The 25,279-nt window shown below is 43.4% G+C and overlaps 1 protein-coding gene across 1 annotated transcript; it reads left to right on the forward strand.

Moving 5' to 3' along the window:
• Positions 1–777: 777 nt before the first annotated feature.
• T265_00910 (hypothetical protein) lies at positions 778–24,351 on the forward strand (the record flags this gene model as incomplete). Its single annotated transcript, XM_009164805.1, has 11 exons — positions 778–1,042; positions 1,166–1,292; positions 2,446–2,610; positions 4,134–4,339; positions 5,886–5,997; positions 7,834–8,034; positions 9,091–9,175; positions 14,195–14,643; positions 17,442–17,627; positions 18,549–18,846; positions 24,155–24,351. The coding sequence occupies 11 exons, from the start codon at positions 951–953 to the stop codon at positions 24,349–24,351; spliced, it is 2,118 nt and encodes a 705-aa protein (XP_009163069.1).
• Between the last annotated feature and the right edge of the window lie 928 nt (positions 24,352–25,279).

The raw sequence follows: 25,279 nt of genomic DNA on the forward strand, positions 1-25,279 counted from the left end.
ACACTCATTCTCAACCCTTGCTTACGGGAGTCTATCGTGCATTGCCTAATAGTTATCACCACTGACAACAATGCCAGAGAAGGACACTGACGCTTCGTGCCGTACAACCATGTCAGTTTATTTCAATAAAGCCTTTTAATAAAAGGGATGAGAAATGGGACATTTCAGGGATCAAGGGCCAGCCTACCGCGAACACCCAATGTGTATACACTTCTTACACGTAGTTAGACAACCTGAATAAAAAATGATAGCATAAATGCTATTGACATTGGTTAGCTACCAGATCGTTCACTGTCTTTGGCCAAGCAATGGAACGTCAAACAAACGCCCTGTAGAAGTGGGAACAGTACTAACGTCATCCATACTTCTCGTAACTTCCCTCATTCCCTTCTGTTCTTTGTCTTGGTGCACTGGTTTCAGTCGGGTGGTTTGTTACGTCATCTCAGCCCAAGTGCCCCTCTTCAGTCACAATGCACTCATTCTAGTCCACTCGGGACCCTTTTCAACAGAAGACAAGGAAACATTTAAATCTGGTCTAAAACTCTACATGACTAAGTGAAAATAGGATCAGTTTGAGCCGTCCGATATGACCAACTTAATGTGTTGTTTATTGACTGATGTTTCCTATCCACGCCTCACAATGTACCTACGTAATCAAAGTAGTGAACAATCTATGAAACGCTCACTAGGTGTGGAAGGAATGTATTGTCAGTTTCAGTTCCGATTCACCACGTATCCGCATTGCTCATCTCAGCCTTCCGTCTTTTATCCCCCGATCATAGTTATTAGTCGAGGCACGAAACGAAACGGAAATTCATCGAAATGCGGCTCAAATTGCCAAACATCAACTCAAACTAAGCGAGCAAGCATTGGGTGTGGTAGAATCCAAACAAAAGGAACAAGAGGCGCGCATTAATGAGCTTGAACGCGAGGTGGCGGCCTACGAAGCAATGAAGGAACGCAGTCAAGCCGCTATAGCGGGCCTGCAGCAAGTGGTGCGGGATTCACAGGACCAGGTTGTCAGATTGGAAACTCGTCTGAGGTGAGTGTCTGACCAAATATCCGTCTTCGGGTTCGATTACATTCACAAGTTGGTTGGTTGTAGAGAACGTAAATTTTGGCTTGCTAATTAGACAGGACAACTCATTATCGTTTGCTTTCCCAGACAACTATCGGCTGTGAATGAAGTGACAACAGAGAGCGAAAATGAAACTGTGGGTTTTGTCAAACGACTTTATCAAAGAATGGGGCTATCCGATTTGACCACAAGCTATGATAGACTTTACAACAAGGTGAGCAATCGATGTTTGGTGACAGAATGCTGTTTAATTTGGTCTACATGTGTATTTACTCTTTACTTTCCACGAGCCATCATCGTCGGGTGAGGTCGACGCCACGATTCTTCAGGGATACAGCTATTGCACAACCTGCATACAACATTTCTGTGATGATCAACGCCCCACGGGGAATCCTGGCCACCTGTACATGACGCGTTTGTACGTCAACCACCGGCTTAAAGTTTTTTTTGTGAAATCTGCTGTACATTCTTAAAGTCCACGTTAAGTGAGGAGTGAAAATTCAGGACCGGAATCGAGCAAAAGTGAGGTACTGCAGTATAATAGTGAAGGTCTGCAACTTTACATATCTCTGTGATATTCTCTTATGTACTCTAAATATGGAGTTGTCTTGGTGCAAGAAAGTGCCAAGTTTGAGAACGCGCCACTAAGGACTTGGCAGACCATGGGTAACAGTCAATTAGGCTCACCATAAAAGGGCAGCTTCTCACCACAGATGGTGTACTCCTTACCCCGTGCCACTGACTATTTGCCTCGCGTCACTCTGGTTTAGCTTGGGTGCCAACATCCCAGTCAACCAATCATTTTCAAGGCCGCTTGACCATGCTTCCAACTTCCAATGGATCACTCACACTAACACCTATCCAACCGACGGTTTTTTGCATATCCATGGAGGTCACAACATACCATTTAAGTAGTATATGAGACGGGTGATTGAGAGACCCAGAAGAACACGGACCAACCATTCACAGCAATCCGTCAAGCTTCAGTGTTTTCTAAAAAAACATCAAAGGCAGTAATGGGTGCTTCTAAATATGAACAAATATTCACAAAACGGTCGAATCCCATAAAAGGCGATGGGAAGGAGGTTGCCATACTGGATGGAACGAATGGATTAAAATACAACACAAGGCTAAGTTACAAATGCGTGTAGAAAATTTAGTGTTCAACTACGAAATGGGGTTAATGAAAATTTGGGTCATGCTCATGAAGGGTGGGGCCGAAAGTGGCCAAAGTTTTCGTCCGGTCTATCGGCATTGTTGAACTACTGTTTTGCAATAGCTCCAAGTCTCAAATAAAGTCTCTAGTTGATATATCGACCGACACTCAATACAACATACAATATTCTACCTTCTTCACAAATTGATAGATTTCCGATCGCCTGGATCAACTTGCTCTCTTGGAGTTGCAACATGCACAAACCGAAGCAAAGCTCACCAAAGTTATGCATGAGTTGGAAAGCTTGCAAACATCTGCAACCGATCTGACCAATCGATATGAACTAATCCTGTTGGAGAAGAAGACGCTGACTGAGGTATGTCAGTTTCCGTTGGTCCCTTCAGATATAGTTGAACCTAACGCTTAGATGAACATGTGGATAGTTTGAGTGATAATCGCAGATTGGAGGCTGTTTCCGTCGACCTTCGTTTCGATATATTACGTTCTGCTAGTTACATCTTTGATGAAGCAGTGGGTAAACATTTTCATACTTTACACAATTTTGCCAACACTCACTACTTTCACATATACCTAGGTTCATCTTACTCCCCAGTCAATAAATACATATAAGATCGTCCAGCTATAACACCTTATCGGTGCTTATGTGCCACGCCACCCGAAGGAAATACGAGGGCTGAGATACTGCCAGGGGAAGTCGAGATGTAGAGGTGGGGTTCGAACCATGGACCTACCGGTCAGTCAATTCGCGCTCTAACCATCTGAGCCGTCTTTCTACAGGTAGCAGTATTGCGAAGCAGAAATTGTGTGAATTAATGACTTAGAACTTCAAATTAACAAGTTTGACACTGTGGCGTTTTGTACTTTATTTTGCTTCCATTATAGCACTACGTATTTCATCAATTGCATAATCGTTTTTTGTTTGAATACGAAAAACTTCTGCTTTGAACTTGCACTCCCCGTTTATATCACTACAGCCCCCGGAACAAACCAAATCGGCCCCATTTTGTACAACAGATTAATCATTTGGGATCAGGCCACCGTGAGCTCACTCTGTTCGCTAAGAAACGCATGTGCACTCGTGGACGCTTTGGTCGGAACGTTCACTAATGGGTTATTTGCCAATTTGAGCTTGACTACCTCCTAGAGTTTACTGCACTTTGGAATTGCCAGACAACCCGAGAAAATTCATATAAGGACAAGGTGCAGTTGCCTGTCCAATCAGATCCTCAAGTTCGATAGCACCACACAGCCAATTTCATTTAGACGCTGACGAATAGTGCAGTTGGATGGCCCAATAAGCAAACCGGTAGAAAATTGAATTTAAATTATCGATAAAAGCTTACAAAGTACACTTTGTCATGTCCCCGGAAGGTCGTTCCAAAATGCACTTTTGTCTTAGCAAGATCGTGGCGCTGATCCTTGAAATAGATTCAGTAAAATATACGGCTTCATGTCATCCCAAATCATCATCCAAACTTATTTCTAGTCAACCCTACGTACCAGTGCTGGATGCATCTGTTGTTGAATTGCATAAAGCTGTTCAAGGGAATGTCCGCAAGGAACTCATGCCTTAATCAATTATTATGTGTCCATGTGGGTACCGGATGTACACGGTTATACACGTATGATGGTCGAGTTCACTTTTCGTCTTCACGATTGGACAATAAAATAGAAAACACAACATGAAGGGAATGAAAATGGGATCCAATCAAAAAAGCAGCTGGTCTCGACCTGGGACTAGATCTCTCACAAACTGATACAGCAAGCGTTTGTTTAGTATGCAAAACCCTACTGTTTATTGGAGCAGGTTAATTAATGAGCATTTGTGCTCCCCTACTGTTATCCCACTCGTTTTTCACGTGCATCCACCCTTTTCAGGAAGTGGCCAGTTTGAAGGCAAAAAACGCGGATCTACTGTCCCAAGTAGGGTTACATCAAACTTCGTTGGAATCGAAAGAGAAACAAATACAAGAGATGCGTAAACAACTGGAAGAATCAAATTTGGTGCTTCAAAGAGGGAAACAGGAGTGGGATTCGCTCAAGTTCACTTCAGAGATGACGGCAATTCAAATGAAATCGCTTCTGTAAGTGGTCACAAAGGTTCCTGGAAGGATGAATATGGATCACATGTTCTCGTAATTTAACATGTCCTTCGTGGCATATAAGTTAATCTTTACAATTGACACAACCTTTTAAAATCCATCTTCATTAAAACACATGACAGATAGTGTGGTCTGTTTTGTTCCTCTGTAGGGCACACTCACTGTGGTCAACAGATGCGATATTCTTTCACAAAATCGATCTTCCTCGAGAATGGGGAGAGTTGTTCCACCCACTGTGGCATTCGTTCTTTAAAAACATTCATTTTTTCTTTCTACACTATAAATCGTTTGCAGTGTGAGGAGGTTCGGGAATTTTGTGTAGCTTTCGTCCTGTAAGTGAAGCCAATCTATGCTGAAAAGCCACGCTGACGCCATCCGACTCAAGTCACGCTTCTGAGGCATCGGTGGTCAAAAACCTGAAGACGCCTCACATCATCTGCCCCCATAGACTGTCTCGCATCCGTACAGCAACACAGCTCTTATTGTAGCCTGGTACACCCGACCCTTAAGATCCAGTGAGATGTCTTTCTAACGCCACAAGTGACGCAGAATAGCATACGTGATTCGAGCCTTTGAGATTCTTTCACTGACTTCATCAGACACACTTCCGTCAGAACTAATACAACTACCGAGGTATGTAAGGTTTTCCACAATTTCCAGTGGTTCTCCTTGAAGTGTAAAGGATATGTTCGCACATGGCACGTTCTGAAGCAGGACTTTGCACTTTGAAGGTGCAAGGCGCATGCCGAAAGATGGTGTAATGGTGGTCAGTTTGTTCAACAAGGTTTGTGCTTCACTTTGGTCTTCAAAGATAAGGGCGATGTCACCTGCGTACTCCAAATCGACAAGTCTCTCACTCACCAGCAACAATTTGAAAGCCGGGATTTTGAAGACCGTCCAGTGTTCGCCTAATTATTTCATCATTGACGAAGTTGAACAAGAATGGAGAGAGTGGGCATTCTCGTCTGACACCACTTTTTGTAGGGAAGCTTTTGGAGAGTTCACTCTCACCCACCCAGAAGTATGTGAATATAGGGATCGGATTATGTTTACAAACATTCGAAGTAATTTGTGTTCGTTCTATGAATGTACCCTTCACCGAAACTGTAGGTAAAGTGGTGCAAGTGAGACAGAAAGACAGTTAAATATGTAGCAGGAATAGAAGACTTATCTGTCTCGTTGACCATAGAAGGGTAATTTGAGTGGCTGGTTACTTAGAACCGACTACAGTACGTATTTTGCGCCATTTGGCTGTGGTCAGGTAGCCACACTCCGACGGAAACCTCTTCCTTTTATTCCGTACTGTTCACCTCCTTTATGGACCTTGGAATTCTGACGGCGCTGATAAATTTCTATAGGTAACTTCTGGAGTCCAACGCCCTTTTTTGTGCATTTTCCTCGTTAGACTGTAAAAAAGAACCCAAATGGTCAGATTGTCCAGACGAGTCAGCAAACACTTCATTGCTGTTTCAGCCTCATGCCTCCAATTCCTTATAACTGTTATCCCCTCACTTTATTCTACTTTCAGGGAGTCGCTTGCCGCCAGCCTTTCAACTGTTGAGCAGCCGTGTACACCAACTGAGACGGGTGTCAAGGAGGCCGTGAGACAGCTACTAGAGCAGGTCAAACTGATGCGGGAGGTAACTGATTAGTTTTAGTTCTCTGTAACTGTGAGCACTTGCTCCGCGCTTGAATACTCGCTTAAATGTCTTAGGAGATGAGACAAATGCGCAATTTCCCAAGAACCGTCAACTGCCCATTTCCTTGTGGCCAAAAACTATATCATTCATCATCATTATCATCGACAGCATGACATCAGTGTTCAAAACCGATGCTTCATTGCCGTACAACGATGATTTATTTGAAAGCCTTGTTGTAAAGAAAAGAGTGGACGGGGAAGGGACTTAGTGCTAGCTTACCACAAACATTCCGAGGTGGGTAGAATCAGAACCAATACAACTTCCAAGATACGTAAAACGCTCCACAACTTCCAGTACCTCTCCCTGGATCGTAAGTGGCGTGTTCAGTGACTGCACGTCCACGAGCATGACCTTACACTTTGTGGGTGCAAAGTGCATACCAAAGGACTTTGGTCAGTTCATCCAGAAACAACAGTGCCTTCTCCTCCTCTTTGAAGATGAGAACGATGTCGTCTGCATATTCCAGATCGACAATGTTTTCTTCACAGGCTATTTGAACACCAGGGTTTTGGAGACCCTCCAGCATGCGTCTCATTATTTCATCACCTACAAACTTAAAAAGGAATGGGGAGAGTAGGCATCCCTGACGGACACCACTTCGTGTAGGGAAAAGCTCTCCGTACGCCCTCACATGTCCGGAAGTCTGAGAATACAAGGAACGTATTATGTTTACAAACTTCCGGGGCATTCCTTGGTGAGTAAGCGTCTCAAAAAGAACAGACCGATCAACCGAGTCGAATAAAACTTGTAGATCCAGGAATACTAGAATGGTGGGTTGCTTATTGGTATGGCGTTGTTCTAGCACCTGGCGCAGTGTGAAGATTTGGTCAACACAACCCCTACCAGGCCGGAATCCCGCTTGCTGTTCTCGAGTCACTATCTCACGAGCCACCGTAAAGCACAACTGACGCCAACAGTCTCGTTACGATCGGGTTCAAACTGACCCCTCTGTGGTTACCACACTCACTATGCGCCTTTTTTTTTGAAAACGGACACTACCACCGATTCTCCCCAGTTGTCTGGGACAGACTCCGTTTCCCAAACAGATCGGACAAGCGCTGACTGAGGACTTCACCTCCGTCATTGGAGGGTCTAAAGTTTGTTTTTGATGACAAGGTTTTAAACTGCCCAAGTGATCAAATATGCTGGGAGGAATCGTTGCCAACCGCTTCCGGTTAATCACTGCAGAACCATGTGCGGGTCATTTCGGCATGCCTATCAATAACGATAATTTGTCTTACCGCTTTTACCAGACTGGAGTGAGACTTCAGAATGGTCTAGGATTGATGACACGTGCACCGAAGTGTACTGAATTTGTAGTTCGCTCGAACTGGTATTTCCCACTCTGTCAGTACACACACCAATGTTTCGGGAATTATGATCGTCGTAAGTTAGACCGAACTTTCAATTCAGTAACGGCTAGCTTACATGTTGTTAGTTGGACAAGGACGCGAATTTGTAGTTCGCTCGAACTGGTGCTTTCCACTCTGTCAGCACACACACTAATGTTTCGGGAATTATGATCGCCGCAAGTTAGACTGAACTTTCAATTCAGTAACGGCTAGCTTACATGTTGTTAGTTGGGCAAGGACGTGGAGGGTAAAAACTGGTGTGCCAAAAACACGCTACCTACTGAATCGGTAGTCTAACACAGAGCTCTCATTGGGGCTAGATTTGACGCCACATTAACCTTGGTTGTTTAAATTTCCTGGCTTCATGTCCATTCGATTCTGCGTTCAGATGAATAAATATACGAATAATCCTCGAAACTTGTAGAACGGTGCTGTATTCCATGGAAAAGTCACTGATTTACAAAAGCAGTTCGAGGCTCAATTCAAGGCAGGTCAAGTTGTCAATGAGGAGCTCAAACTGGCCAGACAACACGTTCGTGAGGCCGAGTCTGACAAATGTCATCTGGAGACAGAAGTGCTCGGTCTCAAGCTGATGATGCGTAATGCCGAAGAAGAAAGGAGTACGGTAAGTACGGGTTTGTCAATCACATGTTTGTTTTCCTAAATGTTGATAGTGTGGTGAGATTTGGTCTTTTCCAAATGAGATTTTAGTCCTGTCATTGACGCCAATCTATGCTGAAAAGTGGAGAGTACTTGTACTGCTGTTTTCTTTTTCTGAGAATCTGAAAAAACTTCAGGGAGTTTCGAATCCGTAACCTTGTGACCAGTGGTCGAACACTTAACTCCAAATGAGATTTTAGTCCTGTCGTTGACGCCAATCTGTGCTGAAAAGTGGAGAGTAATTGTACTGCTGTTTCCTTTTTCTGAGAATCTGAAAAAAATTCAGGGAGTTTCGAATCCTTAACCTTGTGACCAGTGGTCGAACACTTAACCATTCGGCTACGAGCGGCTGACCAGCAGTGTGAATAGCTCTCATAAACGGTTGTTTGTCCATCCTTCCTTTTTTAAGAAAGACGGAACAAGTTCCGAAATTTTAAATCTACGAGGGAAACACTTATTCTGTGAGGGGTTTGCAGACAAATCAATATTTCTAAAAATCTATCGGTGTGCATCCAAGATAACGTTCTGGAATAGGTTTGCCCTCCGTGAAACCGAAATGTTCGAGAACTATAATAGGATACCGTGTCACTGATAGAGTAAAGTACCTGAATCGCAACACTCCAGAGCTGGTTTCTCTCCGTCCACATACCCAGTGAAACTCAAATTGTACACTGTTTGCAGGCTCATTTGCAATGTAATTTCGTTTTAACGAGAGATTCAACTGAATCAAACTGAAATGCTTATTTAGGATATTTCTGAAGTGGAACATAAGATTGACGCAAACGCTGGAACTGCGTCCATCTGAGGAACCCCGAGAAGGGTAAAATTGATAGTGGAGAGTTTTGAGCAACTTTGTTTTCTTGAGTAAAATATGCTGCGATATCTCGAATATCGTTACGGAACGAGGCGTGCTGCGGACGTATGCAGCACATTTAGCTACTCCAGATTGGAAGGTTAATTTTCCGATTTTGTATTTTTTTTGAGTAAATCAACTACGTATTTACGGTTTTTCTTTGTACAGAATAATGAATTGTGCAAACGGCTGGCTGATATTTTGAACAAGGGTGAATTGGGGACGACAGCAGAGACTCTTAAGGCTACGATCGGTAAGTGATCGATCGGTATATGCTGTCCTTTCAATAGCTCAGAGTAACTCGGCCAAACGTTTTCAGTTAGCAGGAGTGGAATACAACTTTTTGCCATGGATATTCGACTTTTCCGACATTCATGAAGTTCCTTGATCGTTTGCACCGGACTGCTCAACAGGGTACGCCCTCCAAATCCTCGACGTCTTGAACGCTTACGGGACTTTTAGACAAGGACGAAGTTGCGGTGGAATTTAGCTTTAGAAGAGATTACTGTACTTCGCAACATTTTACAACATCGTTAGAGTTCCTGGTGCGCAGTATCGAACATCGGAAGATTAGGAACTTGTGACTAATTTCTAGATGTTCAATGCTTACTTTTATTCCAAAATGGAGCGACAAAATGACTGTATAACGTATCAATAAACTAATGTATCACGTTGTTAGAGAGTTCTTTTAGACCAGAGAAGTGGAAATCGACTTGTATCAGTTCTTCAAACAGCACTGTCGGCGGAACACATTACTTATTCGGTTGCTGAAAACGCGATGGCAGCCCACGACCGATTTCGTACTTCTTAGGTCTCACACAGAAGGCATATTCCTCGAGTTCCACTTCAGTCAAGCTTATGTTCTAATTGAATCCAAATTGTGCGAAATTCTTGAATTAAACGCATTTACACATTGATTTGGTTTTAACAGGGCACTCACTCGAGTCCCCCGTTCATGATATTCTTCAACGGGTTCTGCCTCACGAGAGTTCAAAATTACAAAAAGCACCTAGGCATTTAGACTGCACTAACTAACCTTTAATCGAAGCCGTTCGGAAATTGTTGGTTGACATTGCTGCTGAATACCATAGCACCGTCGGTCATCGTGGGATGGATGTTCGAGTGTTCAGTTGGCAGCTGACTTCGCTTGTTTGGGGGCTTGACAGCAGTTTCCAGTAATTTCAATACATTCGGGGTTTTCAGAAGCTTGACTTTCTTGATAAGAAGCAAAAAGTCCCCTAACTGTGACGGTGCTCCTGACGCCACTACATGTTTTAGTTAAGCTCTGGACCTGCGAATTAAGTTAAGACATGCTGGAAAACCGAACTGATTAGCTGTTTCAACTTTGTCAAGAGTCACGGGCGACATTCGGGGAAATCCGACATCATAAACATTCCGGTTGTTCGCTCATAGCTTGCGAGTAGTGTAGTTCCAGTTGATATCAGTCAAATTCGGATTACATTGATAAACCAAGAAGCACTGCGTCGTTGTTTCAACCTGTTGGAAAGCAATCATCCCGATACCTGAGTCTTTAGTTTGTGTTCCTGAAGTCCTGTTCGATCTGAATGCACTGTGCACTTCATTGATCGTTCATGACTATCCATATATGCCTATAGCTATTCGTACACTGGATTATCGTAAGACCGATTTTCATGAGATATTTGATGAACATCATGTGCAAATTGGAGACTTTGCTATACTACGCTTTGGGGCTGACTGCACCTAACGATCCTGGTTCGTAGAAACGCTTCTGTAGTTGATGCCTTTCAGCTGACGGAGAGCAGTGATCTTGATCAGTTAACTAACATTTTGAAGAGCCCAAAGAAGTGTGTCCTAAACTTAAAATGGATCGTAATGATGCACCAGACAAGTATATTCAGAGTTGATTCCAGACCGAGTCAACGTGTCTGACAACTCCTGAATCAACTGACCAGAACAGTCAGAACCAAATTCGATGTCTACTGTCCAGTATGGACGTGTACGCGTTCGCACAACTGAGGAGTCTGGTTGCGACATTTCATCAACACTCGATGTGACGTCATCACTGTGGGGTGAGTGGAGATGCACCGTGTTTGATCAAAAACGGCATCCCTGTTCTTCACATTCACTTACACTTTACTTTAAGTAGTCACCTTTCTACTCAAAGAAAACTACCCACAAGGTTGCTGACCTACTTGTGAGTAGCTTCCTTTATGAAAGTACACTGCAATATTTCAAATAAATTACCAGCTGAAAGATGAAACGGCCTTTGTACAGCAAATTCATGAACGAGAGATTCAGCTAAGTCCCTCGTGAAAGCCAAATGGATATGTGAATGAGAGTACTTGTCAAGAATTTCACCTGTCCCAAGAATACCCTTAAACAGTTCGGATGAGTGTCCAGCTATAACACCCTTTCAGTGCCTAGCTTCCAGGTTGCCCAAGCCTACACAGGGGAGTCGAGCTGCGGAGGTTGGGTTAGAACCACCGACCTTCCGGTCAGTAAAGTCGTGCTCTAACCACTGAGCCATCTCGCCATCTCAGCAGCTGGTGGCCGAAGGATGTCGTGTTCGACTACCAGCCAGAAAATTGCGAGTTCGGGGAGCAGTTGTCAAGAATTTTCCCCGCTTCAAGAATACTGCTAAACTGTTCGGATGAAACAAGGAGTCCTTAATTGTTTGTTGGATATTCAGCTATAGTATTTCGAATAAAAGCTCCACATCCTTGATGAATCAGTTGTAAACAAAGGTTGGCGTGAAATCTTCCGTTCAAGAACTGTTCGTGTTTTCCTGAGATCTTTGGTGTTTAATGGCGATTTAGGCAGCAATGGTGAAGACTACCTAAGTGAGACAGTCAGTAGATATACTACTGATTTAGAAAGACTGTCTGATTTGCCTTATTTTTACGCAACATATATCTGCTATGCATGAGATATAAATGCTGCGGTAAGCGTTCTGAACGCTAATAACAAAATTCTAGCCAGGTTGTGCACAAGGGAACCTTACTTTCACAGATATCGGTAGCCAACATCCCATTTAGTCCAAAGGATCTCGCTGCTAAAATGACACACGAAAATGAAAGAGAACCAGTTCTGGTTGGTATGACCAAACCAGTTTCCGAAAAAAATCCAGTTCCATTTCTCACGACAGATCCGTTGTTTTCATCTAAAGCACACAGTACTTACAGTTCCTTCGACTTGTTTGAAGACACTGCTTGAAATCCCCCTTTCTATTCCAATAACATCCAGTTCATTATGAGTATTATGAAGAGGCTTGGAAGTTTTAGGTGAGGTTTCGCCCTGTAATTGGAGTAATTCTGTGCTGAAAGTCGAGAAGCACTGGATGGCCATTTCATGCTCATCCGAAATCATCTGCAGTTCTCCTCACGAAACTCCAGGCAGGTTCGGACCCGCAACCTCCCTGTTAGCGGTTGAACACTAGACGATTCAGCCATCAGCGGATGATTGATGGTGTCATTAACTCGCACTAGTTTGTTAATCACGGAAGGTACGTCACATGGTCCCGTGTTGACCTGCTTCTCGGGTGGCGAGATGGTAGACGATGTCCACCAAAAGCAACTAACTGTGCCTGTTCTTTGCACACAATCGTTTGGTGGCATCTACCCTTACAGAATCGATCAATTATGCAGACAGTTTTGGTGGACAAGTAACATTCCATTCGGGGTTTTTCGCCAATGTGATTTGGTGTATCAGTGCTACAGGTTAGTGGAAACATTGGTCGAATGGAAGATTCTATATCGCCTCTCGCCCAAGTTGTCTCAAAGAGGAATAAAGCTTCACTATTTTTTCTGTTTTGTGGCATTTCCGTCATTATTTCGTTTTTCTTAGCCTGTTTTTATTGTTTTTACTTCTTGTTCGACAGCAGTTTGCTCATATGTAAATTGGCAATATTTTACTCCTTCTTGAAAGCAACACTTCTGGGAGATTCCAAAATGCTTCTACAACGGGGTATTTCCTCATAGAAGAGTGTGTTCTCCAAAAGTTACGCAGGATGGAAGAAAACTTGGATAGAAGACCGTGGCTAGACCGGTCTGTTAGAGGGTTTCGAAGCACCCGCACAAGGCCCCAGAATGTGATTCAGGCAGTGTTTCTGACAACCTGGCGCAGTCACATGTGAATATGGACTAACGAAACCGTTCAAACACTTTATAGAGTAGCTTGCGGTGGCAACTGCAGAACCAATTAGTGCACCAAGATAAACCAGCTGGCATAAATCCTGCTCTCTTATCGCAACACTCCAAAAGCCTTCACCGTTTCGTCGAATCTAATCCTTGTGCATGCTCTGAATCGGTATTAAAACGAAGTGATCGACTAGCATGCAATGCTAACAGGACGGTTCAAGGATAGACCATGAGCGTCCGATCGTTGTTTAAGTTCCATGAGGTGCCAGATAGGTCAGCGTAAATCCTATATTCTAGGAGCTCCTGCAGAGAACGACGTCCGCACTGGTGCATTTATCCGACACATCCATGTGTGCTTTTCTAGGGGAAAATTATCACCTAATCAAGTTATCTAGTCGGATTAATGTAAGTGAGTTAGTGTATACATTGTATGCGACAAAACAGCGAAGTGGTCGTCACTTACTAAATATGGGTCGACCGCAAAGAGCAGTCTTTTTGAAGTTTTTTCCCATATGGGCCATAACAAACATTCGGTGAGCCAGAAACGGACGTTCCTTTGATTTCAGATCCCCTTAGGAAGATGGTTTATCGGGAAAAAATTCCAGAAATCCCTCTTATTTGGAAGTGTATCCTCGACAGAATTTTGCTCTATTAATATAATCTGTTGTTTCTACCTCGTGGGCTTCATCACAACACTCTAGTGGAAGTGAATAGTATCACTGCAGGCGAAATCGATGACCTTCGTTAATACTGATCTGGTACGGCAACGGAGCATCGGTACTGAAAACTGATGTCATGCTGTTGGTGATGATGATGATGATGTTGGTGATGATGATGATGATGATGATGATGATGATGAGGATGATGATGATGATGATAATGAGGATGATGATGATAATGATGATGGTGATGATGATGATGATGACGATGATGATGATGATGATAAATCCTGATTCTGCGTGATGTTTTTTTCCGTTTCTGTCCAGTCTTATGATTCGGCTAAACTGTTGTTATCTAAGACAATCCAGTCACAGCCAGCTTTCAATTCCTGTTTGGATGTTGCGAGATTCATTTCCCAAGTTGGTCCGTTACATCTTATTCAAAGCAAACAAACTTCACCGTACAACTTTCATTTTTCCTATTGTGAATCTCAGGTACTCTGGAACAACTTGTTGCTCGAGGATGCATCAGTCAATCTTGTTTGACACCCACTCAAAAGACAAGTGTTTGCGAACATCGAAAAGACTATAACGAAGGACATTTTCATCATCCACCTATTTGTCCTCCGGTACCTGAGAGCGTCGATCGAACAATGATGCCAACTTGTGATCATCGCAGTTTGGACACACTTCTCGAAAAGCTTCGGGGAAGTAAGGGACAACTTACGGAATTCGAACTCCATCAAATCCGTGAGCTCTGCACCAAGTGTCTTCAAAATTTGGCCATCTGTGCCTGGAAGTTGGTAAAAGAGAACCAACGCAATTCTGCATTTAGAAACAATGAGAGTGGGGAAGCGCTGATAAAGGGCCTTGAATTACAGTTGGAGACAGAGCGAGAGCGGGTCAAGACACTTTCAGTTGCTCTTTCGGTTGCGGAAGATAAAGTAAGTTCCACAATCACTGTCAGTGTGAATTGCAACGTGCACAAAGGCTTAGCCCTAGGAGAGCGCGAGTTATTGCTAGGATTACTACGGCGCTCAGGTACTTCAATATGCTCTCAAGGAGGGAGGCATACATACCATGTCTTTCTTTCTACTCGTCATTCAGACTGACCTAGTACTGAACACCTCCAGCAGATATTCGGGAGTTTTCGGGCTGAGACCCCACACTGTAGTTTGCCTTGAACGGTCTGTTGCAATCCGTTGTCAGCAGGTGAAAGCTCCCACCAAACTTATGTAACCATTTCCTTAATTGAGTAACCCTTTTCCCTTTCGTTGATAAAATTTTATTGTGGGGTACTCTTGTGAAAATATAATCGCGCTTCTCGTTTGTGACCGAGAATTGTGCGGGTAGCCAAGGCCTCGAACGAATACCTATGAGTAATCTGAAAGTATCAGGTGTAGGCCTACCTGACAGGCTTGACAGGTGGGTCATGGTTTGGTCTATTCAGGAATGATAGCAGTATATACTGGACGTATGCAGTTAATAAAATAACACTATACTATCACTGTAAAGCCATTGGATGTTCAGTTGTTTGCATCCGCTTGTATTCAAAGTCTTGGCAACTTCAAGACCCTCACCTCTCGTTTTTTGCACAGTTGTAGCCAGATCTGTTGAAAGTCGCAGGAAAAAGGGGATGTTTTCGAGGCTATCTGACCAGACTGGCTTAGCTACAGAAAAGACTCGACATAACAACAGCTTAAGTTTGGGTAATGGTCTCTCAAAGCTATAAAATCCTGGCTTGCTTTTCAAGTAACTAACTAATGTATTGATCAGTTTACAAACCCAAAGAAAGCTGTATCAAATTGTGCCCTTTAGGTCATCATAGGGTTCTATTTGCAATAACCTTCTACACATATTTCTGTTGATTATCTCGTGGGCCACCTGAGCACCACACATGGAATACAAGAGGGGGGGAATCACCCTACTACCTTCTATTGCTGGAGTGTGTATTGGAATCGAAGATGGTCCAATATTTATTGAACGCACAACTTGAGTCAGCACTTATTTTCACGAATTAACTGTGGAAATCCAGTAACTTCGATTTACTATTTCACCGGCTGGTGGCTTTAGACAAGTTGACCTATTCGCTGGTTGTGACCTGGTATACAACAAATTGGTGGTCGCAAACGGGAAGCTTTCTTCAAGCTAGTCTCCGCTACCAAAACCCAACGAATAAGATGCAATTCTCGGAAGAACGTATTGTTACGCAACACGACATCCTTGAAACGTGTGTATAAAAGAACTCAATTGCTCCCATTTCCTGTTTACCGATGATAGTGTGCTTGGAGGTCTGAATGGTAGCAATAAAAAGTTGATGGATCACATCTGACACAGGTAAACGCTGTCGAGTTTGGTAAACTTTTGACAAGTGAGAATAAGTCTTCCAAGTATATGAAAAACACCCGAAGAGTGGATGCGAATAAAATAATTTCAAGGCTGTTTGTATAAGATGTGCTGTATCTCCCCGAAAGTGCTTCAAGCGCGTGTGTACACGAAATATTGACTTACCTCCTTAAAACCTATCATTGGGGCAGCGAAACTTTGTCGTTACGGATGAATTTCGCTCCACCTTTTTGGATGAGTGGATATTAAGCACTGCCATGTTCAAGGAAGAAATTCTGTCCAAACTTCTACTTGAGGTCTATCTTTCCCCCTAGCCTCTGTGACCCCTGAAGCCAGCCTGAAAAAATGGGCTAACCGTAGTTCATCAACTCACTGGTCGCCTAAGCAAGTTTGATACAGATTTCACAATCGGGCGCTCATCGGTGAGTGCACAGAGCAACTAATGCAGTTCTCCCGCTAAAAAAACTTGGCCTCTGTATATAACTACGTGAAGGCGCTCAGTATTCGCACAATAGAATCGAATTTTCGAAAGATATGACGTGTCCCTGATGAACCCAAGCAATCGGGCAATAGAGTTCAGAGTACCAGTCCGAACTTTTGAGCCCCATTTATACATCCTGGGGTCTCAGCGATGCTTGAAAATTATTCCACCAGACTTTTCCGCCAGAAGTATGATTGCTTCAGTGGAAAGTAAAACTTGGTGAGCTGCAAAAAAGTGAACGTAGATTAGGATGGTTTTTGGTTTGAGCACATATGCAACAAAGCGCAGCATTTGGTGCGAAGAGTTTTTCTCCACTCGTAAAGGTTTTGCAGCTAAGAGGAAACTTGGTGAGCCGCAAAAAAGTGAACGTAGATTAGGATGCTTCTGGTTTGAGCACATATGCAATGAAGCGCAGCATTTCTTGCGAAGTGTTTTTCTCCACTCGTAAAGGTTTTGCATCTAAGAGCATCGTACGGCTAATGAGCCCCCTACGGGAACGTTACAAAGACTGGCAAATATCAGTCTCTCCCAAACAGTTCCATTGGCTTGACTTCTCGGTCTACTTTGTAGCTACTGTTCTATCTTCACATGCTCTTAGTTGCAAACCGATTTTGTTTTAACGGGAGACCCAACTGAATTCCAGCGTTTGCCGCGGCGACCCAAGTTATAGTGTGTAGCTCTCTGATGTAGGCGCAGAAATAGAGGGTCCTCCTTTTTTGACCTTCCACGTAACGAATGAATCTTGTAGACGCAAACACCTCAAGCTTACCCGTATTTGATCCAACAATTTCATACTTTACTTCGGTTAGTGCTAGAGTACGTTTTAGTTACCATGCCAATTCAACGTTACCGAGGCAGCTAAGCCTCATGTTTGCTCATTCAGATAGCAATTCACCTGTTTCCTTTTGTATTCAGATTGCAAAAGCCGATGCACTGGACGAAGCTGTGGTTAAACTGGAAAAATCCAGAAAATTGCAAGCGAAACAGTTGGAAAAGTTTCACAGGCAGGTGGAACGTGGAAGTTTAGATGCGAAACATCATGCGGAAGCACTGCAAGCGGCTAAGCGTTTGTTGGCGGAGACACATGATCGAAAATTTAAAGTGAGTTTGATAGGCAACTCCTCTAACTGACCCCTAATTGGATCGCATTGCAATTCTCGTGATACTAACTCAATGGATGGATGTTGCTTGTTCATGTTCACTTTTTTTACTGACAGCTCTAGCCCGAATGTGAGGCAAGCTAAAGTTGAAGACTACTGGATTCCAGCGAAGTAGGTCAGCACTGGTTGGGTTCGAACACATCGGCATAACAACCACTCGTGATGTTGGACTACATGCATTTTGAAAGCCTCAATGACCGGGTAAATTTATTGAGACAGCGTGAACTTTCGTAATACAACACTACTTATTAGGCTGATGAAACTCTTGGACGGTCTATTGCCGGTTTTGTTGTTCTTCGGGTTCATCAGCCGAGCATGGTTTTACCAGTGTTATTTCATAGTTCGACTCCAAACTGTATACGAGTGGAGTTACACACTTATGTGCAAGTCGAGTCGAAAAATCGTTCAGCTGTAACACCCTTCCGGTGCCCGGCTGCCATGCCACCAGAAGGAAGCACAAGTGCTGGCATACTGCCAGGTTGCCCAAGCCTAGACAGGGGAAGTCGAGAGGCAGTGATCGGGTTCGAACCACAGACCTTCCGATCAGTAAATTCGTTCTCTAACCACTTGAGCCATCTCACCGACAATTAGCCTTGTTAAACCATTCAACAGGATAATATTTGATTTCCACTTTGCACATTCCAAGCGATTTGGAATAATTTAAGTTTCTGTCTGCCTTGAATAGCGCTGAATGACTTGCTGCGGTTTACACCTGATAACATTATCAATCTGATTTTGTCGTGCACGTGAATGGATCATTTATCTAGTATTAGCGACACTCAGCTTTATTCATCTGGTAATGACTCTCCGACTCAACGTTTTGCAGACACTTGAACACGTGATACTTGTTTCTCACTCACAGCTCAGTCGGTTCTTTGATCTCATTGGTCGGATGGTCAATGTAGACACTCGTTTCGAACCCAACCCGGAAATGCAGATAATTCAACGAATTCAACAGTTGTTGGAAGTGATGCGGCGGGCAGGAATTCATCAGCAGCCAATGATTATACCACTCTCTACTAGCCCGTCTTTGTACACAACACCGGGAGTAGGTGGGTTTCCCTCAGGAGAATACGGTATGTGGAACCCGGCCTGTCCGTCCGCAGGCGACACATCAAATGCAACGGTGACATGCCCCGACGGCAAAAAAGCTCTCTGTGGTAAGCAGGTTCACTCTTGCGGCTTAGATATAATGATTATCTTTCAAGATATCCCTGGCTTATTAAGATATGAGGGAAAAACAGCATGTCCTCAGTTTTTCCAGGATAGCGCTAAACTCCAGTACAACACAACCATAACTGTTTGATCAAACGGTTTATTGCAAAATCACGAAAAAACAGGTGCTAGCTCACCAAAGGCAGTGTTACTTCGGGTCATGCGGTGCAGTAACCAACTACTCCTTTCAGCCAAGATTTCTCAAAGAAATAATGCAACATAATCGAACATTTCAGTACAGAATTTCACCCACAAGTGATAACGAAATAAAGAACACATGATAATAGCCTGGTCTACCTCAAGACAAAAAATCTGCAGTATGAACCATCCACAGAATAGATAGGCTACTGAAATGAAGCCATGGGGAAGAATGTATTCTGCCTCCGGAGTTCTCGCCGTTGCATAAATCTGTGGTACAGCAATAGGTCTTTGAATGGATAACCGATAGAATGGACTCTTCCTCCTGGCAGCTTGAGTGACACGAACGGGAAGTACCGACAAAAGCTGCACCTATATAGTTCTGTTTTATCTGAAATGAAAAACGTTGGTTTACTCTAAGTTGGGTTGGATAACAATGCTATGCACTGAGCTGAAAGTAACCAAGGGTGAAGTTTCAAGCAAGCGAAGTGTTTGAAATTAGAAGGTTGGTGATGTGGACCACAGTCTCCTTAATGTCTTCGTATTACCGTTAACCTCGGTGTGGATAGCCGATTGATAGCCTGGTGACTGAAAGTAACCAAAGGGTGGAGTTTCAAGCAAGCGAAGTGTTGGAAATAAGAACACTGGTGATGTGGACCACAGTCTCCTGAATGCCTTCTTATTACCGTGAACCCCGGTCTGGATAGCCACCTGGTGCGCTTGGTCAAACGAGAAAAAGCCAATAAACGTGCGAACTAGCTGATCTATTGATCTCTGTCGCGTACAAGCGGGTCAAAAGTGATACCAAGAATAGAACTCAACTGTGAAGGGCGAGTGAAGAATAACCAATGAAATCTGGCTCAACGAAAAACGGTTATTCCATTGGCTGTTATGTAGTCCCGTTACGTTCGGGACTGGTTCTCCTAATTATCAGCCTATTGACACCTAACAGCCCTCAGTTTTCAAAAAGTTGTGGATTTCTCTTGTACATTAAAAGTATGTCTCCAAAGTATGTGTTCAAAAGACAAACCTCCCCGTACTGATGAGTACATCAGACTAACTTGAACATGGGTACCTCACTATTTTTTCACTCTTGGACCGTTAGAATATTCGAGTTCTATTCATCGTATACAAGTGATCACTTTGACAACCAGTCTGATTGTACAGCAAGTACTTCAGGCTTGGAAAACGTCAAAAAACGTCAACTGCGGTGGATCGGCCATGTGGTATGCATGCCGAAATATCGTTTTCCGAGATGAGCGTCATTCTCCGTGCCTCCATCGAAATGACGCAAACTGAAAGACGGACAACGTAGACTTGGCAGAAGGGTTTGAAGGAGATTAGGAAGAGTTTGGCTGTTGCTGGTGTAGCCCACTTCGGGGAATGGTCTCCCCCTGCGTTTGGCTGGATTGTACAATTAATTTCAATGATTTCTTCGCAGTTTACGCTCTCTAGAACATGCTTCGAAAAGACTTCAACTAGTTATCGATCACCATAGAAAAGAGTTTGGGGCAGCCTGCCGTTGCTGACATCAAAGCTGTGTCCCAAATCATGTGGTCTGAAAAATCGACCTGGGACGCCTCTAACGTCAGAAGAAACAAGATTTGGATGTTGTGGACTCTGTGTTTTCTGACACTAATGTTTGTGTACAACAGCTTTTCAGATAAGCTGTCACCTATTGATCCAACTCATTAAAACATAGTATTGACTGAAACAGCCAACTTGAAGGACCAGAAAAAACAAGTTCTCTTGCAGGATTTTCTCGTTAAGGTGAAACCACTGTGTGTATTGGTTTTCCTTCCGAAAAAACGCACACCTCGGGACCGACCAAAAACGCGTTCTTTAGTGAACTATTCCAACTTGGAGGCACAAGCTTCAAACAACCAAATTTAGGACCTGACCTTCTTCGGAAGCAGCCTCTATTCAAGGACATTTTGCATAACTACCAGTCTCATTTAGTTCCGGAGTCGTACTGCTGAAATTCTAATAGAATGAATACCCTACGCGGGAAAACAATCCACCAGAATCCTGCTTAGACACCTAATCTGTCAAAATGCAACACAGCAACTAGAGTAACTGCTGTCTCAAACCTTCCCAGCTTTGGTCGACACCGGTTACTCACACATATCATCAAAGTAGAGTAACAGGCGCTCATCGCTATCCGACCATTCACTGTTAAATTTCCGACAAAAGTAATATTTCCAAGTTCAGCTGGTACTTACTTGAGCGGATTTTGCCAACCTTCTCATATTCGACGTATTCCCGCAAGGCAACACACCTCTCGTAGTTGCCACTGTTCTCTTGAAAGATCACGGGCAATTCGACAGCCCACCACGAACGGCTGATCAGTCGCACTTAAAGAGGATACAACGTCACCCACACTTCAGTCGCGGAAATCGCATCACGTGGTACTGTAAGACGATTCTCTCATTTTCAGCTAAGAGTTCCTTCTGTAGCTAATAATACTAATCAGTAATAGACAGCTCGGATTCTGCTCGCATCGTTCCAGTTTTAGTTCGAGCGCTATCGAATTGCACTTGCTGCTTAAAACACCATTCTAGCTTGCGTTACCAGCCCATTTCGATTGATTAAAGAACATGATGACTCACCAAACAGGCTTCGCAGTGTAGTCTCGTGTTGACAGTGTGTGGGTTGAATAGTTTGGGACAGTTTAAACATTCAAAGCATTCGACGGAGTTCACTGAAAAAGTAAAATAAAACAGACATGTCTAAAACACAAATGAGGCTTTTCAAGCCACGCAGACACTAGTTTTCAAGTAGTTAATGGAGCTCGGAAAGCCAAGGGGATTAACCTACGGTTACAACCAACATTGTGCTTAGCTTGGTGGTCGTAGCTACTCTGATGGAGTAGAGGTCATTTATCTCCCGGAATTTCGCTAGACCACTTCAAAATCCTTGTCGAATGGGATGTGTAGACGTTTTAAACATGGCAGATTCGAGATTCGAGATGCTGCCTTTTGTGAAAAAATCACTCCCTGCTCGGATACCGTGTGATTTGTAAAAAAGACAAATGACGCGGATGTAAATGTTCAAGCTGATGTCACATTGTTCTCTTGTTTTTGCACTCCTCTATTCTGTGCTGGTTGATGCAATACTGTCCTCTTTGTTTACTTGTGATTGTAGGGTAAACCGGGTGAGCCGTGGGACATGTAGTCCCAGGTTCGGGTGGGACCAAGAGCGATCAAACTTCAACAGCGCAATCCCAGCTTACTTGGTTAACGCCATCCTCAAAGACCCCACTTTTTCCCCAAAAGCAGTATATTCATGCTATAACCTTAGTTTGGTACAAGTCTGTGGGTAATCGTGTTTCTGATTGACTGACTTAGCCGTTCTTTAGCCGTTAGCACTATGCAGTCACTTCAGTTGCGCGCGTTTTGCCACATTGCAATCTGTAATCTGACAATGAATTGACAGGTGAACTGTTTGCGAAGTCCTGCACCCGGTGTTCATAATTCTGTCTGTGCAAATCAGTGATTCTAACTTTTAACATTGTGTTTGATGTGGCCACAAACTTGACTGTTTGAACGCACTTAGGCTATTCTTCTTGCTGTAAAAAAGCTTTCCGAGAAGGGATCCGTAGGCCACATTCCAGTAGAACACACTTGATGTGGCCACAAACTTGACTGTTTGACCGCACTTAGGCTAGTCTTTTTGCTGTAAAAAAGCTTTCCGAGAAGAGATCCGTAGGCCACATTCCAGTAGAACACACTGCGATTGGGGTTAGTTCTTCAGACCTAATCTAAGCAAACGGAAACAGTTCATTCGTCATTCCCACTGCACTAGTCCAATAAGTAAGAGGAAAGAATTGTTACCCGGCTGCCTTTTATGCGTGGTGTTTCATCAATCTTTCTGTTTGACGATCTGTTCTAATCTTCTGTTTGTTCGACCTATTGCTGCACTTATATAAAAAGTGAGCTTTGTTTACATCAACTCCTAACACGCCACCATGCGGTGAGTTCCAGAGAACTGAGTGATTAAGGGAGGAACCTATTGACTAGTGGGCCTGTGGTTCGAACCAAAACTTGACTGATGATGTCTAGGCAACAGAGCAGCACCTCAGACCTCGTGTTCCTTACAACTGGTCACCGTGCACAACTTAATTACTATTTTATACTATACTATACTATTCGAATAGGAATAATCCTAGCGCTCAAAGACTTGCACATAGATTTTTCACTCTGGTGCTCTGACTTGGTCTCACTAAGGTGTTTGTTACGTCATCTATATTTATGTTGATTCTTTAGGTAAGGGAGTCGGAAACCTCTTCCCGATTGCGTTTACATCATCGATGATTGGTGATATTTGGTCGAACTAATCATGTGACACCCTGATTGCTTCTTTCTGTTTCGATTCCATCGTGCAACGTAGATGAAGTATCAACACTCAGCTTGTTTATTGACCACTAATTTTTTGGAGGGAAAATGCACTTAAGTAAACTATCTTGGACAATAATTGGTTTTCAGAAACGAAAGACAGAATCACCGATGAATCAGTTCGACTCACCTAGTTGTTAAGTAAACTATCTCGGACAATAATTGGTTTTAAGAAACGAAAGACAGAATCACTGATGAATCAGTTCGACTCACCTAGTTGTAAGTTTATTAGAATGCACACAATAAGGGTGGCACTTCCAAAGCAGGAGATGGTTGTCGTCAACCACATTCCAAATCAGCGCCTTACCGCTCGTGCCTCTGCTGAGCACTTCAATATATAATAATGCAGCCAGTGATTTGCCTCACACTGGTTGGTTGTCGGTTCGAAGGTATGTCGAACTAGGATGAAACTATGGAGCGTAAAATGTTTTGACGCACTTATTGCTTGCAACAGGTTATCCCTGATCTCGAGCCGAGTGTAGGCATCGGATGTCTCTCCAGACGAGTGATTGATCGAGTGGCTGACTGGGTGAGTGAGTGAGTGTGTGTGTGTGTCAGGGTGAGTGAGTGAGCCAATCGGCCAGTCAGCTAGTCAATTAGTCAATGGGTCAATCAATCAGTCAATCAACCACTCAGTCAATCAGCCTTCCAGGCAGTCAGTGGACTGGAACCTGTGGGTTGCTTGCAGTTAACTGTGTCCTTTTGTCTGCTTTTTCTACAGGAACTTCATTGCGTCGCCTAAATGATCGATCGGTCTCCTTTGAGCAAGTTCATTCTCGAGAACTAACTTCAGCCCCGGCACACAGACGAGCTGGTTCTCAAATGACGAAAAATTCAGCCCCTTCGAAGATCACCGGTCAGGACCAGTCTTTGGTTCCTAATAAAAGACCCCCAAAGAGAGATGAAAAAAAGTACTAGATAGACTGTGGCACCTGCAGAGATTTATTACATTTGTGGTGGCTATTGTTTTTTCTTTCTTTCACTCTTCCTCCACCTGTAACAACCCAAGATCACCTCACCAACAGGAACACTCATCATGGTACTTTCTTCAGTCCGTGAACTAACTTTTTTCTCGCATTTCCTAACAGAAATGATCATGTAAGTACGATTTTGTCGAACCTAATATGTATTTTATCATCCGTCCACCGTTGCACTTTCCCAGTGGGGACAGTTAAGCTTTCAGTTCTGTTTGGGAAAAGCGGAAAAATTGTATACTCCTCACATTGTTCATGCTTTTCGATTGGTCAAAAATAAATTCACTGTGATAGTAGGATGAGTAGTCTCCTGACAATTGAAAGAACTAGATGCTCATTGGTGTTTAAGACAGAGTTAAAGTAAGAAATGTGCTCAGATAAGAGAAGTCTGTCCTTCACATTCTGACTACGTCATGGTTCGCAGATTCTACTTGCTTATTTTCTTTACAGGTGTCCAATGGGAACGTTTGGAACATTTTTAAACAACTCACGAATTTGGTAAACAAAGCATCATAGGTTCAACGCTTAGCCGAAAGTTGAAAGCTACCTGCAGTCTCTCTGCCTTTCCTGTTCTCTTTAGCGAATCTACTAACAGAAGTCAGCACTCCAGAGTTACTTGCTGCATTTGAGCATCGCCAGATATTCACTGTAGATGATTTGCAGTAAGGATAAAAGAGCCGTACAGTGCTTCTCGGCTTTTCATCATAGGTCGGTTTCACTTACTGAACGCAATTTCCATTATAGCTCCAAACGTTTCCCAATGATACACGTCAGCATTCTCATCTATCGGATTTTTCCGGTCACCCGTATCACAGCGTTTGGTGTCGGAAACCAACGGCCAACACTAAAAAGACTTCGTGCGTCTGGTTCCA

This window comes from Opisthorchis viverrini (genome assembly GCF_000715545.1).
Source record: "Opisthorchis viverrini unplaced genomic scaffold opera_v5_9, whole genome shotgun sequence".
In the NCBI taxonomy this organism is placed as follows: domain Eukaryota; kingdom Metazoa; phylum Platyhelminthes; class Trematoda; order Opisthorchiida; family Opisthorchiidae; genus Opisthorchis; species Opisthorchis viverrini.